Source organism: Macrobrachium nipponense, chromosome 18 (assembly GCF_015104395.2).
Source record: "Macrobrachium nipponense isolate FS-2020 chromosome 18, ASM1510439v2, whole genome shotgun sequence".
Taxonomy (NCBI): Eukaryota; Metazoa; Arthropoda; class Malacostraca; order Decapoda; family Palaemonidae; genus Macrobrachium; species Macrobrachium nipponense.
The window spans coordinates 73289148-73305663 of record NC_087211.1 but is presented as its reverse complement, the minus strand read 5'-3'; the positions used below and the strand labels follow the sequence as shown (position 1 = coordinate 73305663).

At 39.5% G+C, this 16516-nt stretch overlaps 1 protein-coding gene across 4 annotated transcripts in view; it reads right to left on the bottom strand.

The window, feature by feature from the left end:
- Positions 1-5973: 5973 nt before the first annotated feature.
- Positions 5974-16516, bottom strand: part of LOC135197169 (venom carboxylesterase-6-like) — a 41540-nt gene continuing 30997 nt past the window's right edge. For all 4 annotated transcript variants that reach the window (XM_064224154.1, XM_064224155.1, XM_064224153.1 and 1 more), the window contains 3 exons: positions 11533-11662; positions 9078-9192; positions 5974-6362 (listed from right to left, as the gene is read on the bottom strand). In XM_064224154.1, the coding sequence (XP_064080224.1) occupies positions 6111-6362; positions 9078-9192; positions 11533-11662 (497 nt within the window). In that variant the 3' untranslated portion in view covers positions 5974-6110. The remainder of the gene's footprint in view (positions 6363-9077; positions 9193-11532; positions 11663-16516) is intronic.

The window sequence follows — 16516 nt, the reverse complement described above, 5'->3', positions numbered from 1 at the left end:
TTAAATGACAAACTCCAATATTCCCCAAGATTTAGGGAGTTGAATCTTTGGCATGTCCCATTAAGAGAGTTTCTCAGGAAGTAACGAGATAGGCTGGGATAGACAGTCAATGGAACTAAGCGCCAGTAAGATGTGGTGGGTATTTTCAAGTCTCCAATATAAAGGATTGGTATGTAAGATCTGCTACTTGTTTTTCATGCATGAGTCAAATTTTGATTAATGTTGCTCATTTCATACTTCATTAAATTGGTTCTTCTGTCATAAGTAACAATTAAATTTCTTTGAGATTTGTAGTCCAGTATGCCAAATTACATCAATTGATTTTGACTTATTGTCTTAACTTTGTTAGTAAACATAGTGGTCTACAAAGCAATTTTGATTTTCAGTTAGGCCATCTGTGACCAAGCTAATTGCTTATTTAACAATATAACATGAAGTACATCTGTGACATGGGTGCATCATAAAAGGTCTATAATTGAGGTAACCATTGTCCCATTTTATTATGTCATGCTGTAATTGATATGTACTTTTAGTTTGTTGAAGATTAGATTGATAGTGCATTGCTGTGTGACTGCATTTTTTTTTTTTTTTTTTTTTTTGTAATGAATGATTTGTCGTCTTAATTTGATAGGTCTCTACAGAATTATTAACCATCACTTTTTATGTAGGATTATTCCTCTGCACCAGTTTGGATCAGTTTTTGAAACTGGTGGTAAGTGGGTGGATGGGGTTTTCTCCCACTCACCTTCCATTACTGAACACCTGTTTCTTTGGCTGATATTGAGAAAGTACTATCTGCTGCTGCTGAATTCCATGCCAAAACTTTTTATTTCAAAATCTGTGTACAATGATTTTTCTTTTGAGTCGTGGATGTGCCTAAGAATGAACAGCAAAGGTGAAGGACTTGAGCCTGTGGTGTTTTCACGTTATCCTTGCCTGTCGCTCCTAACTTGACGTTGTTCCTTCTATAGGGATTGCACCTACTGTCCTGATTTTCCCTGCATGGAGTGTTAAAGTGGTTATGGTCCCTTTGTTTTTCGAAAAAGGTTTGTTAACAGAGGAGGAAAGTGAAAAAAATTATTATTCTCACCCCCTGCCCTTGTGACCCTCTCCCTGCTCCTTCCACAGGTACACCTTTGTCCCAGAACAAAGTGAGTATGATCAGGTGTTGGGCGATCAACATGCTCTCAAATGACCGAGTTGCGTGTACTGAGGTGCAAGCACCATGCTACCAGATGTTCTGATCAATTTGGTATGAGAGCAATGTGCTATACTATATGATCCTTGCAGTCTTTTGCATCACTTGTGAAAGATGGTGGCTATTGGAATGAAGTGGAAAGGAAATATAACCATTTCACTTAACAAATGGGAGACCTATATATCTGTGGATCATTGTCCTACTACTCGACAGCTCCATGTGGTGGTAAAACTCTCAGGTTTCACAAACTTTCATAGGTTCTGCTGTAGGCCTTGTACTTCTTGACTGAACAGTGGAGATCAACATTATGATGATGTTACCAAGAGTTTAAATTTATTTCATGCTGAAAAGTTATGAAGCACACAAATAGTTGTGCATCTGATACCTCAGTGCTTGCCTCCATTGCTATTACAAGTACTGTACACAAAATTTCCTGGCTCGCGTTCCAAAAGCACACCCTACAGTTTGTCTGGCTCTGTTCATCCTAAAGTAGAATATTTATGAATCTAGGTCCTTTCAATGGGGATGCCTATCATATGATTGGGTAATGTCACAGAGCCAGAGTGTAGGCCGAGTAGTTTGTGCTCTGAGACAGCTACAGAATACCTTTTAGGAAGTGATGCCTCCCGTCTCATGTTCTGGTACTGTCCCAGACTATCATTTGGGAGTTCCAAAAGCTCTGATTTTGTTGGCACAAAAGCTTCGTCCTCTAGTGGCAACTACATCTTTGTCCACTTGGGTGGTAAGTGAAGTGAAGTTTTTGAACCTCAAGTGATCCAGTTTGTGCCCTTTAGTTGGAAGGACCTTGCTTGGTGCTTGACAATAGAAACTGCTTGCAGGAGTTCTCTTGAACTTGAGAGATGCTTCTGTTCTTAGATGCATCAAAAGGAGGGGTGAGTGCGCACACTGAAATAGCATGTATATTTTAGGTATGGATAGAGGACAACTTGTCTGCAAAGCAACTTTTCTGAAATGTGAGTGGAATTTCTATTCCTGTAAGCTATCCAAGACATATGATTGGTCACTCCATAGTGTTGATGTGTCACAAACAAGCAGCTGGGGATGGTCTCCTTTTTATATCTTGACAGTTGTAAGGAAAATGCCCAAGGGGGGGCTTTACCATGTTAAGCTGCAAGCTAGGCACATTCTTGGCAATGGGAATGAATGGTTTGGCACAGCTACTGGGTTGACTGGGGCATATGGGGACAAAGCAGTCTTTACACCCTTATGTGGCAGAAATACTGTTCAATGGTTGGGTAAATCTAGTGAATGACCTGTTCACCATATGGCTAAACAGGAAATTCCAGTGTTTTTATTATCCTGTGCCAGATCACAGGGCAGTCCTGGAAGAGGCTTCTCAAAACACCAGGGATGATTTGGACATTTATACCTTTCCTCCAGGTCATCTTGGGGCTCAGGATGACCCTGGTAGCTTGTCTCTTTGTTTCCGTGCTGAGTGGTTTCCCAATCTGTTGGCACTCTTCGTTGAGGTGCACGGTGATTCCCACTATTGCCTGCCCCCTTTTGTTAGTCACATTTTCATAGGTGTTGGGTTGTTTAAACCCTCCAGCTACATGTTATTAGGTTATCCAGTAGCTTCTAAGAATGAGAAGCTTTTCTCACAGAATTGTGTAAGAAGATTCCCAGATAGCTTCAGAAATCCTTGTGTAATTGTACCATGGAAAGTGGGCCATGACCTATGATTGATATTGCAGAAAGGGTTGCTATCTGGTGTAGTAGTGTGTCTTTGTTTTGTTTTTATTATTGAGACCCCCGCAGAAGCTCTATCCTCCAGAGTAGGACATGATTCAACTTTGGCAGCATAACTTCCGAGCCATTTGAGGAGGCCTCTGACGTAGATCTTGTGCCCAAGACTGTCTTCCTGTCACCTTTAGCCTTGACAAGCATAATAGCCAGATGCACGGCCTTTCTTATCTCGTCTGACGCCTAGAGAGGTTGGAACCTCTATTCCTGGTTTTTTCCGTGTTTTTAGCAAAAACCTAGAATCTATCAGTCCCTGATGAGAGATGCTTTTTATAGTTATTTCCCTCTCTCCTGGATTTTATGGAAGTGATCTAGATGAGAATGATGCTTTTGTGCCTGGTGCAAGCCTGGAGGTGCTACCTAAATAGGACACTACCTTTTAGGCCTTTTGTCAGTGTCTCTGTTAGTACCAGCTGGCACAAAAAAGGTAAGTGTCCAGAAACCCCCTTTCTAGCTCGAACTATGAAATGTACTTATAACTATCTGGCAAGGTGGACAGTTGTGATTTTTGTTACGAGAACGTTGTAGGAGCTAGGTAGTATTTCAGAATATCACTCCTGAGTCAGGTTGCATGTGAAGCATGCTCTTTGCTGGTGTTCTTTGACATCTTTCTTCATTTTCTAAGATCTCTTGTAGGACAGTTTGCATTTGGCTTGAGTGACTCACAGTAAACGACAATGAAGCTTCTGTGCAGCAACCCTTTAGCCCCCAGCAATATGACTGCTTTTTGCTATAGGAAACTGTGGCATAATAATGGATGATTGGATATTATATCTTGTAATTGTTTGATTCACAGGTGTGACCCTCTCCTTGTATATAAAGTCCTAGTACTTGGCATTAAACCAAAATCTCAATTCAATTTGTAGGTAATGAATGCAGGTCAGCACCAACAGCTTATCGTTTTCGTTTAAATGCTCAGATATCAGCCAAAATTGAATGTCAAGTTAATGGGAACTTGTCCACAGTCCCACCTGCTGCGAATATCCCTCCTCCACCACATCCATCCATCTGGTCTGCTAAAGGCCCACACTCCTCCCGATCACTGGCATTCTCCTAGCGCTCTTGATGGGTTCCACCTCCTCTCCTTATTACAAGGCCATAGTATCTCAGACGAGCTTCTCTATCCTTATCCTTTACAGTACATTCTTCTTATATCTTGACTCTCCCTCCTTAACAGTAGTGATATTCCAGCAATCAATCTCACTATCCTTATCTCTGTTCTTTCCAACAGTCCTTAAGTGCCCAAGTTTCTGCGCCATATAAAAGTACAGGCCTGATAACTGTCTTGTAATTTTTCATTTTTGGCTTTAATGGCATTGTCTAAAACAACTCCAATTACTTCTCTCCATTTTTGTCATGCTTCTTTCACTCTCTCACTGTTTTTTCACTACCTCCCTCTGTTATTATTGATCTCAAGTAGTTGAACAAATTTTTCTGCTTTACCACTGTACCATCTTCCACTTGAATTTTTACTTCATGTCTTCTACTACTAATCATTAGCTTTTTGTCTTTCCAATGTTCTTTCAATCCTTTCCTTTCTAGGGCTCCTTTTTATGCTAAAAACCTTTCTTGCAGTTCTTCTGTGTCTGCTAATGACTGAATCATCAGCAAACATCAGTTCCCACAGTTCTTCGTTATCCCTTAATTCTGACGTCAGTGTGTCTATAATGACAAGGAACAAGAATGGTCTCAGAGCTGGTCCCTGATGGAAGCCAACCTCCACAGGGAATGCCTGTCTCATATTTCGTCTGTACAGTGGTTCTTGCCCCTTCATACATCATCTTCACTAAGCTTACCAACTTCTCTGGTACTCCTCTTTCTCATAAACTAATAGACTACTCTTGGTACCCTTTCATATGCCTTTTTAGATCCACAAAACACATGTAAACTTTCTTGTTTCCTTTTAGATACTCCTCTTGGACTTGTCTTACTATAAAAATAGCATTCATGTACCTGTTCAGTGTGTTGTGTCGAAGATACCTTTTGTATTGATTGCCCCTCTAAACCTCTGCGTAAAACTTTCTATTCAATCCAGAAGGTCATCACCTATAAAGGGTTATGGCTCCAGCAGGGTATTTTGATCACTGCATGAGTGCTGGACATCACCTTTCTCTTCCTGACCAACGGCTCATAGTTTTATGAAGTCCAAGGCTGCTATTCACAGACAGGTTCTTGAAAACAAGGTAGTCTTTGCGTTGCACAAGATGCCATTGATAAGATTTTTCCAAAGAGAAGTTTCATTTCGTAATTCCTTTTTGGGTGGAGATCAGTGTGCATAGGGAAATTTTTCTTTGATAAACCAAAGTACGTAATGCCAATCTGTGAACAGCACCTTGTGTTCAGCAGGACTGTAGTCTCATAGTGACCTATGCTTGCGTCATGGCTTCTTCATGGCGTAAGTTTGAGGAGAGAATGTGGCTGCTTCTGTATTTCTGGCTGTTATTTGGAGAGGTTGGACCTTGTTCCTTTCACCTAGGTGGTTTACTTTGTAATGTACCATCCATTATAGAGTTAAGTTTGCCCAAAGGGGGCCCGGGACAGGATTCGTTGCCTCAAGTACTATCAATTAATTTCTGTCACTGCCTACAGTCAGTCTTTGTAGGAGCTGTTATTTGGGATAAGCTAGGTCCTCACCATCATACAGTCAGTGCCTGTAGGTGCTGCTATTTGGGATAAGCTTGGTCCTCGCCATCATTATACACATTACGCCATGTGTAATTGGCTTTGTGCTGGAAGGCAACCTTAGATTTATCTACTATATTTTACAAGAAGAGTACATACTTATTAATTTTCCGATCATACTATGTTGGGAAGTGTTGAAAACCTTTAGATGGGAATAACTTAACCCTGTTAAGTACTTATTAATTTTCCGATCCTACAATGCTGGAAAGTTGAAAACTTGAAGGTAGGAATAATTAAAAAAAAAAAAAAAATTGGTCATCCCTTCAAACCCACAATACAACACTTATGGTTCTCTTGATAACTTGAGTTCATTGAATACAATACCTTGATCCATTCAAAAAAAAATTTATTATTAAACTATAAATTTAACAAGGTCCTGTAAAATGATTTAGTACTAGTACATAAGACAGATACAAAACTTTTTTCTAGAGTTCATAATCACTGTAAAACAATTTACAGACAACACTTAAATATCAAAAATTTGCTCTATTTTATCTTGAATCTTTTTAAGTCCTTGCAAGCGGTACTGCTGTCCTGGAAATGGCTGCCAATTGGGATATACGCTGTTCCTATTTATTCCTTTTACAATCATTGGCGGATTTTCAAAGCATGAAGTGAATCTTGGAGGAACTTGGAAAAATGGAGGCCTGAAGGAAAATCTTTCAGGATGAAGGATTACGTTTCTTTGGAGAGGGAGGGTTTGCCAAAACCTCAGGATCTGAAAAAAAAAATTTAACGTGTTGAAAGATTATCAAGCTTTGCTTAGCTTATTCTTAATCAGACAAAATTAAATTTCCAAAGTGAAGTTGCAGTGATTTTTTTTGCAGCTGATTAAACTGCTGATAGGAGTTTGTATTAAAGCATGGTAAAAGAGGCTATGACCCCAAAGAGTGGCAAATTATAGAAAAACACCGTAGTTGGAGTAGATTAATATTTTGGAAGAAAGGTTACAAAATTTATGAAATATTTCAGTTGGTTTCAGGCCAGGAAAATCTAAGCTCATACAAGTTTGTTCCTATGGGAATACAAACCACCATCATTTATGTAGGAGTCTTTCAGCACAAGCTAGAAACCAGTCAGAAACTTGGTAACAAGATAGTTAACCACGTTGAGAGGGGCGAGTATCCCCATAGCCTTCTTAGCATATTTGTTGAGAAATATTTACGTAAATTTACAGGGAACAAAGATTCTGTAACTTTTTATTCACATGTTTTTTCTAATATTTCTTTGCACACTTCTTTGCAAAATTATATTTACAACCCATACTATTGTAAAAGCCAAGAAAACCAACAGCATCCCCTTGGTATGTATAAGAGCAAAATTACAAAGACTCCGTGTGAGACACATGCAATACATTCCCCCTTGATGTCAGAAGCAGAACTCAAGTCCTGAGATGCCCAGATATGTGATTTTAGCCAGTGTAAAATTTCCAATTGGTGAATTTATGGGCTATAAAAGTATTGGCACATCTTTCTCGCCAGATTCTTTCCAAATTGATGGTGCGTAATATTGTTTATCTACAGAATCAATCTGGCCATCACCCCAAACATGTTACTAGTACTCCCGAGGCTCAATCTGTCCATTAAGGGTTAAGAAGCCCATTTTTTGGTTCTATAAAAACCTGGTAGTTAATCTTATAATCAAATTGCAAATCCATTCTTGAATTTGTCTGGAGAATTACTGGAGAGTTGTGATGGGTTAAGATCGAATGGAATTCGACCATCCTTTTAAAGAGCAATTCCATTTCCTCAAGCATGATAGCTGTTTTGGGTGGTTTGTACGTGGAAAAAAAATTTATTTCCCTGTCCTGGAGGATTTTTTAAGCTGGATCTATACAAACTTGTTGCTGACTTTCCTGATGACAATATTTGGCTTAGAGCCTTAAAGTTCCTATTTCCATCTTCAGTTGTCCCACATTCACTGCTCCACCTTAATTCCTATACTGTAATCACAGTACCTCAACATTTCTTCTCTGATGATATCCCTCCTATTACCTACTTTGCAACTGAATCTACCTTTGGAAGATATACCAATCCAGTCCCTCTTGTTCTGTATAGTCCCTGGTAATTGTAAAATTACTGTATTGGAAATTGTGACATTTGTAAGGAGAATATCTTTCAAGGTTTGGTCAGGGCTGACAAGTAACCTCTGGACTGTCTGCCCTCCTATCTGCGAATCTGCCTTTTTATAGATGGTATGAGAGTAGCAGTTCATCTTGACCTTACAAAGGCTGCTCTCTCTCCCTCCACTGGGTCTTGATACTTTTTCCCCCTAGTCTATAATTTCTCAAAGCCTTATTTGTCAAACTTCTGTTTGCTTTCTTGACTTGTAGTTTATGAGCTGTTTACCTAATTCACCGCCTGTCTGTGTCCCCTCAAAAATGTTCTGAATCGTCAGGTTTCTCTGAAACTTCCAATTTTCTGTTCGTCAGTCTTAATCTTTTGTAAAATCCGAGTCTGGGCTTGTCTTATTGCCTCAGTAAAGCCCTCCTTCCCAAGAAAATGTAGCCTTTTCTTTTTATGGTTATCTTGGTCAGAATGATTCTATGATTCTAATTCCTGTAGAAAAATGTTTTGGTCCTGGTTTTTTGTCACGTCTATGCTATCACCTCATGCTCCAAGTCCTATTTATTTTTACCTCCTATCTTGGTAGTCTTTGTACAAAGCTTATTTATGTCAACTTTGACCATATAAAATTCTTTTCCTGGAGAAACTGCTAGTGGTACTTCTTACTACATTAATTTTATAAAGGCAGCACACTTGCAGTGGATCATCATAGAGCCAGGACGTCAACTTCCTCCAAGGATTGTCTTCAGTAGTATGACAATTATCATGTTTTAATTACTTGTTTTTGCAAGGATCTTTATGCAGCAACTATTAAAACCTTACAGAAATACATAAGTTTTTATGACTTAATATTTGCTAAATGTCTCCACACACTCCAGCAAAAGAATTTAGCAATATCTTGTTCAAAAAAGTTACAGCTCTTTACTGCAGTATGTATATGGTACATAATATGGACACTGAAAACATTCATTACACCATTAGCATTCTGCACTAAGTACTGTATCTCAAATTGAGAATGTCATTCTGAAATATAGCTGTCAAAAGGCTGGTTACCCAACAGTCAGTTTTAAAACCTACCAGTAAGTAAATTTGTTAATACTAAAATAACTAAATATACAGTAAAACAATATCTCAAATAACTGATAAACTAAAAGAAAAGCACTATACTGAACTAGAAAGCTGCAAAAATCTAGACTTACGTAGCAGATTGCTCACCTAGCATTTTCCGTATTTCATTCAAATATGAATAGAAAATGCTCTTTTCAAACCAAGCATTGTGGCAAGCATAAAGATTTTGCATCAACAAAAGGAAAAAATTGATTTCTCTGCACACAATTTACTAAATTAAAAAAAAACTAAGGACCTACCCCATCTCTGTCATAATTTGCAAGGAAAGGATATGTTGTAATGGCCAAATATCTAAGACACGTCGGACTTACAGCCACCCAAGCAAAGCCCAATGACCCATTTGGTGTTGGGAATCTGAAACAAAAAGACATTGACATAGTTTCATGTGAGAATTCAGTCATTTTTCAAGACTATATTATAATCTGCATGCAAAATTCAAAAATAAACTACAAAGATAGTTGTCCAAAATTCTGGAAAGTATCTGCATTTCAAATACTAGGAGCAAAACTCATGGGGGGGAAAAAAGACAACTGGACCATTGTAACAATGCCCAAATATACAGGCTATTAGAACCATAACTGAAGCTTGAGGGGGAACTAAAAATACCAAGTGAACCCATATAAATATGTACACCTTACACTTAGATTTTTACAATAACAAGATAGGTGGATAATTTTACCATAAGCTAAAAAGCCCTTGGTAAAAGTTACTTTACAATAACTGAACTAAGAACCAGTATCATTTGAACAAAATGTGCATTTGCCTTGCAATCCAATGAAGTCAATCACGAATGATGACAGTGAATGTTTAATTGGTAAATAAAAACCAACAAATGTTTTTTACTTTTCCACAAGAAATGCTGAAGAACTGCCTTGGAAATTATGGGTCAAAAAGTTCTTACAGAGTTAAAAGACACACCAAAATCACCTATGTAGTCAATGCTGCTTTAAATTTGCTGAGGAAAAAAAAAGTATATAGGATTAGAAATTTGTAGGATGTGATGAATGACAGGTTCTAGAACTAAACAGTAACGAGCTCAAAATTTGATGCGATTACTACAGTACTGTATCTAAAAGTTTTCACTATAAAGAAAAAAGTACCGTACATGATTTTCCAATCCTTTCCAAGAGCTTTTCCTTTTTAAAAGCTTAATACATACTATAACCTGCTGTGCATTTCACTCGCCTTAGGTCATCGTCATTTTGGAATAACTTCTTGGAAAAATAGTCAGATCAGATTATGGCAGAGCCTTATTCACAACCTGCTGTAATTTTTGTTAGCATAGTGCAGTACCAAAAGTAAACAGTTAAGTTAGTTTGTTCTTGAAAATTAAGAGAAATTCCAACTTTGATGATAGCAATTTGGACAAAATTCCTTGTGACGCAGCAATGATGTTACGATAGGCTCCACCCACCCACACCTTTCTCTCATGAAAAATATAGCCACTTGAGCCTTGATTTATACTTCATAAATTAATGTGTATGTTGTATGCACTATACAGTGGACACCCCCGTTCACGTTCTCAAGATTCACAAACTCGGCTATTCGTGGGTTTCTCTATGAAACATATACCCATAATTCACAGGAACTTCGCTTTTCTCGGTTTGCAGTATTTTTCACAGAGAAATGCTCACTAAATGATATATTTTCTTATCAACTTCATGACTAAATGCACTTTGGGTGATAAAACTTAAACTATTCAGGTATATGCAGTTTAGGAGGGTTTGTCTTGTGTTTGAACTATCAAAATCGGCCATTCTAAGCCTTTTTAGAAGGGTTTAAGTATTCATGGATTTTAGATGTTCGTGGGGAGGGGTCTGGTACGCATCCCCTGCAAATACAGTGGGTTCACTGTATTTTCTTTTGAGAGTAACAGATACATAACCTGAAAGTACAGTAAGGTAATTGGTAATATGAACAGGAATTTTTTGCACTATAGTAGTTTGGTGGTTTTTCGGTTTCCCATTTTCTTTGTTTTGCGACATGGGATGATAGCAGCAGTCATAGGGTATACTGAGCATGCAGACATATTTAACCTGAGCAGTTATGGCGAGTATGCTACGTAATTGTCCACGGGGCTGTGGGAATACAGTTGCATTGAGAATTTTCACCCTAAATGAATGATTCAATCAATCAATCCATGACAAAGTTACAGTGGTGCAGCAACCACTTTAGTCACTGACATCAAATGAGAGGAAAGTTACCGGTAAAAGAAGAAAGGCCGGATTAAAATTAAGTTTGACAGCACCTGAAGTGCGAGGTCCCAAGTATTACCATCCTCCTCTATCCCTATGTCCAAGGGTCTGGAAACTGGATAGAAATTCAAGAGGGGAAAAAAAAAAAAATTGAGATGGGTGGTGGGCCTTAATAGTGATGTTTTCATGATGTCAAAAGTCTTGTTCGGACTGGTATTATTGTTGTTGGAATTTTTCATTTTCAAGAACAAACTGCCTTAGCTGTATACTTTTAGTAGCCTTAACTATTGGCTTATAGTAATGCACTATGTTAATGAAAATGATGGCAAATTGTGAAGAAGGCCCTGCCAAAATCTCACCTAATCCAACTGCTGTTGTTTGTGAAGTTATTAAAAACAACTATGACGTAAAACGAGTGAAATGCGTAGTAATTATTTTAAATTTTAGAACACTTTCTGTTAAGTCCACCACATACTCTAATACCTAACACTGCTCTTACCCAGTTGCGGCAAAGTTGGTCCACAGGGTTGTAATTAAATCACGCACACGTTTGTCATCTGTTTTCTCAAGCTGAGGGAAGTATGGACTTTCACTGAATAAGTATTGGAGATCATCTGCATGGCTTACCCCTGGAATAGTGTTGATTTATAGGTGTATTGACCAATTCATATTTCCAGATTAAAGAATTTTGAGATGAATCAAGTTTATGCAACTTTTCATTATCAAATCAAGCAATGCTTGTACGTAGATTTGCTACAAGAATTAAAGTACTACTAAATATTCAAAATTGAACATATACTGCAATATGGTGCACAGCACTGCATAGAATCTTCAGAATATTTTAGTCACTGATCAACTTTCCAAATACATGTAAGAACATTTTTATAATAAGGTTTTAATTAAACTAACCCATTAATTATACAACTAAGAGTTTCACTCGCCCGGCAGTTAAATTTCCAAAATTCGTGGACTCCGCTAATTTTCTGTTCTGTTTTGGCTAGGTAAAAAATGACCCCGCCCACGTTCGGGGTAAGAGGAACCACTTGGCAAAGAGTTCAGTTTGTTTCTGCTGGCTGATGGCTAGACTGGTTGTCAGCTGCAGTTAATGGTAGGGGTCAGAGAGTGGGCTCCAATTATATAATTACTGGGTAAGTATAATTAAAACCTTATTATAAAAATGTCAGTTTTAATTATGAGACTTACCAGTATAATTATATAGATGATTCCCACATTGAGGGATGGTTGGATGCATAGATATTTCTACCTAAAAAAATTAACACTTACTAGAAAGAGGATAGAAAAAAATTGTTGCCAACATTATATATAAAAACGTTTGTGATTACTTACCTGACAAGAGTTGATGCAGGAAAGTACTGCCTCTGAATGTCATTCATCATGTAGACATAGTGCTTGCTACTTTAGTGGGATCCCTGTGGTGAAGGAAATTTCTGATGGCCAACAAAGGATAGGTAAATTACCCCTGCCAAGGGTTCAATACCAATAACACAGCAGAGAAAAAATTTTGTTACCTATTTCCAAACCGTGTTTAAAATAAAATACCACCACCACCCAACCAAAGGATTGAAGGGTACTCGGGCACTTTACACCTCCAGGCTTCCCAAAAAACATAACACCTTATATCAAGGCGAAAAAAGATTTTAGGAAGGGCTGGTTCCAACACTTCCTTCCTTTCCTAAAACCACACCAGCCGCAAGAAAAGGACCCAAAGTACTACAATCATCATACACTTTCAATATCTCGTAGATAATGAGACGTAAACACCGATTTATGTTTCCAAATTGTAAAATTTAAAATTGCTGATAAGAACAGTTTTCTTTTGAAAGCCAGAGAAGTGGCCACTGCTCTAACAATAAGCTTTCACTTTATACAAAGGGAACACGTCTCCTTGAGCTGACGAGTGAAAGAATTAGGCCATGGATTAGAGGCGGACTCGTTCTTGCCCAAAAGACCGAAGGAATATGAACAGATAGCCTACCATTTTATCCAAGGCATGCACTTCACTTATCGTCTTTGCCATCGCCAAAAAAAGGGGTTTTTCTAATCAATTCTCTTAGGAGATACTAAAATGCATAGGTTCAAAGCAAGGATCTGACAACCACTATAAAACTATGTTAAGATTCCAAGGTACTGCAAGTGAATCTACCCTTGGAGGTGTCAAGAGACTTAAGGTCTGAAATGTCCGGATTGGAGGACAAGTCTAATCCTCATTGACCAAAGACTGACCCAAACATGGCTCTATAGCCCTTAATGGTGGACATTGAAAAGTTCCTTGCTGATCTTAAATTTAATAAGAAGTTAGCTATTAGAATCACAGAGGTCTGAGAGCTATTTGAATCACAGAGGTCTGAGAAGAGGAGACATTGACGGTTCTGCACTACTCTCTGAAGATCCTCCACTTATTCTGACAGATGGCATTAGAAGTTTGCCTTCTGCATCTAGCGATTGCCTCTGCAGTCACTTTAGAAAAAACTTTTCTTTCTAAGGAATCTCTTGACAATTTGAAGTCTGTCAGGGCCCGAAAAGACAGGCCTTGGTGGAACCTCTGGAAGTGTGGTTGTCTGAGCAACTGCATCTTTTGAGGAAGCAGCCTCGGGAAGTCCACTAGGTGATCAACGACATGGGGGCCCATTCCTTCAATGGCCAGAAAGGTGCTACTAGAATTAGAGATACATTCTGGTGGACAGAAACTTGTTTAACACCTGCCTTATCGAATTGAATGAGGTAAAGGTGTATAGATCTTTGTTCAACCAGTCCAAAAGAAAAACATCTACTGACCAGGCTTGAGGATTTGGTACTGGCGAACAATCCAGAGGAAGATGATGGTTCCGAGCATGGCATCATCAGTTTTCCCCAAAATTTCCACAGGTATAAGCAGACTAGTGGATCCACGGTCCATTCCTTGAGAGGACTTGTTCCCTGACGGCTTAGCTCGTCTGCTAATACATTGGTCTTTCCTTGGATAAACCTGGTTACGTATTATCCTGGTATCATTCTGTTCCACCCAGAGATCTCTTGCCACCTCATACAGAGAGAATGACCGAGTCCCTTCTTGCTTTGTTATTAAGAGAGCACTGTCGTGTTGTCCGAGTGGACGACAATCGTCTTGTTCTTGACTTCTTGAGAGAAGAATTGAAGGCCTAAATGTACTGCCTTTAATTCTTTCACATTTATGTGAAACCCGACACTCTTGTGAAAATCTCTCCTTGGAGTTCCACCAGAGAAGGTCCTCTATTATTTCTTTCGTCACTGGAAACATGAACGAGTCTGGAAGAACATTTCTGTTCCAGCTCGCTTTCAAAAAGAACTGTAGTGGTCTGAGATGTAGTCTGGCCAGGTGTTTGAACTGTTCCATTGACGAAAGAAAACCAAGAAGGCTCATCCAATTGTTGGCTGAGCATTCTTCAAGTAAAAGAATCTCCTGTAGTTTCTTTAGACAAGATTCTACCCTTTTCGGTGTTGGAAAAACCCGAAAATCCTGAGACACAATCATCATTCCCGAATACTGAATCCTCTGAGAGGGGATTAACTGAGACTTCTGGTGGTTCACTAGAATACCTAATTCTTGTACTAACAAGAGTCTTCCTGAGGTCCTCCATGCACCGACTCCGAATTGGCTCTAAGAAGCCAATCATCCAAACACAAGAAGATTCTTATCCACTGTAGATGTAGCCACCATGCAATGGGAGCCATCATTCTGGTGAAAACCAGTGGTGCTGTCGAAAAACTGAAGCAATGAGCGCAACATTGGTAAGTCCTTTCGTCGAATATAAACCTAAGGTACTTCCTTGAACGGGGATGAACAGGTACATCCATGGAAATATGCGTCTTGTAGGTCTAAAGACGTCATCCAATCTCCTGAGCGAATGGACTACAGGACTGACTGGTTTGTTTCCACCTTGAATCTTGTCTTCAAGACGATGTTGAGAGCATTGACATCCAAGGCTTCTGCTCCCTTCTCCTGCCACACTTCCCAAAATGAAAGAAGTCTGGCTCTGACTCGTGCATGGGGAACTATCTCCTCATTTGTGAGAGGGACATTTAACAGAGGATTTCTTGACTGCCTTTGAGGCATAGCGGGTACTTCCTCTGAAGCGGGAGAAAGATCTCGGTCTGAACCAAAAGGGCTGTGCCCTTGAAGGAAGAGACTGCCTCATATTAACAGTAGGAGTCTCCTTTGGTCTCTTGGAGGACTGAGTGAGAAGACCCTGAGTACTTTTCTTCTGAAACCTAGAAGCTATGTCAAGGACTGTAGACTGGGGAAAAGGGTATTTCCTATCCTGCAGAGAGTACAACAAAGCCGATCTTTGAGTCACCGTCACTCCCCTAGAGGTGTACGAGCACCAAAGCTACCTCTTCTTCAGAGTTCCCAACGTATACAGGGAAGCTAACTCATGGGAGCTGTCTGTAATTCCTGTTAATACAAGGCAACAGTCCCAACCAGTCCAAAGCAAAATTCTCTAGCAAGACCGTGCAGGATCTAATTTTGTGAGCCAAGGCACCCACTGCCCAATCAAGAACATCCAAAACTTCAAACACTGAAGATGTTCTTTCGCCAATTCTGAGGCTGAAAATAAAATCTTTGCCAAATTGAAGGTGGAACATCAGGAGGAGCAGAAGCAGACAGTACTGAGTCTTGTGGAGCAGTTGAACTATGACGAGCCTTGGCCGCTGGACGAGCATCCACTTGCTGCAAGAAGGCTGTGGTACCTTTGACTTCTTAACAGGAACTGTAGGAGGTGCCATTACATCTGTAGAGACCCTCTTAAGAGGCTGAGACTTACTGCTAGAGCGCCACTGACGACGATGACATGGAGAGGAGTCTTCGGAACTGGACAAATTGTGCACTTCCACAGAAAGACGTTTTCAGGGGTTCTCTGTTCCAACCTGGGAAACTACGTTCAACAGGTTGCACTGAGGGGACGGTTGCTCAAGGGCAGACCCTACCAACCTCCCTTGGGCTACTGGATTGACCCCTCCCATGTACTGGGGAGTATGCCAGTGCCCTTTGCCTAAGGGAGTCAATGGGACAAACAGCTGCCTCCTCCCCTAGCACTGCACTGTCACTTTTCTCCTTGTCCATCAGTACTTTGACTGATGAACCGAGTTGCTCCATTGTCTGCACTAACAGAGAAAAACGTTTTTCAAGCTTCTCTTCTAGACTGGCGATGGAGTTGGGATCAGAAGTGTGGGAGCCTGAAACTTTAGAATGTGGTACAGTAAGAGATCTAGGAACTGGGGCTAGAGAAATAACAGGAACATTCGAATCCGACAATCCCTGGCTAGCTGATTTTGAACTAGCTCTAGCTAAATCCTTTCTCTTTCTATCTCTTATCTAATTTTCTCAAACGAGATTCTAAGTTCTTCCATGTTCTCTCATCACACTCATTACATCTCACATTCACCGAACGTACTTGTCCACAGCAATTTGTGCACAAGGAATGAGTATCATAAGACTTTGGTCA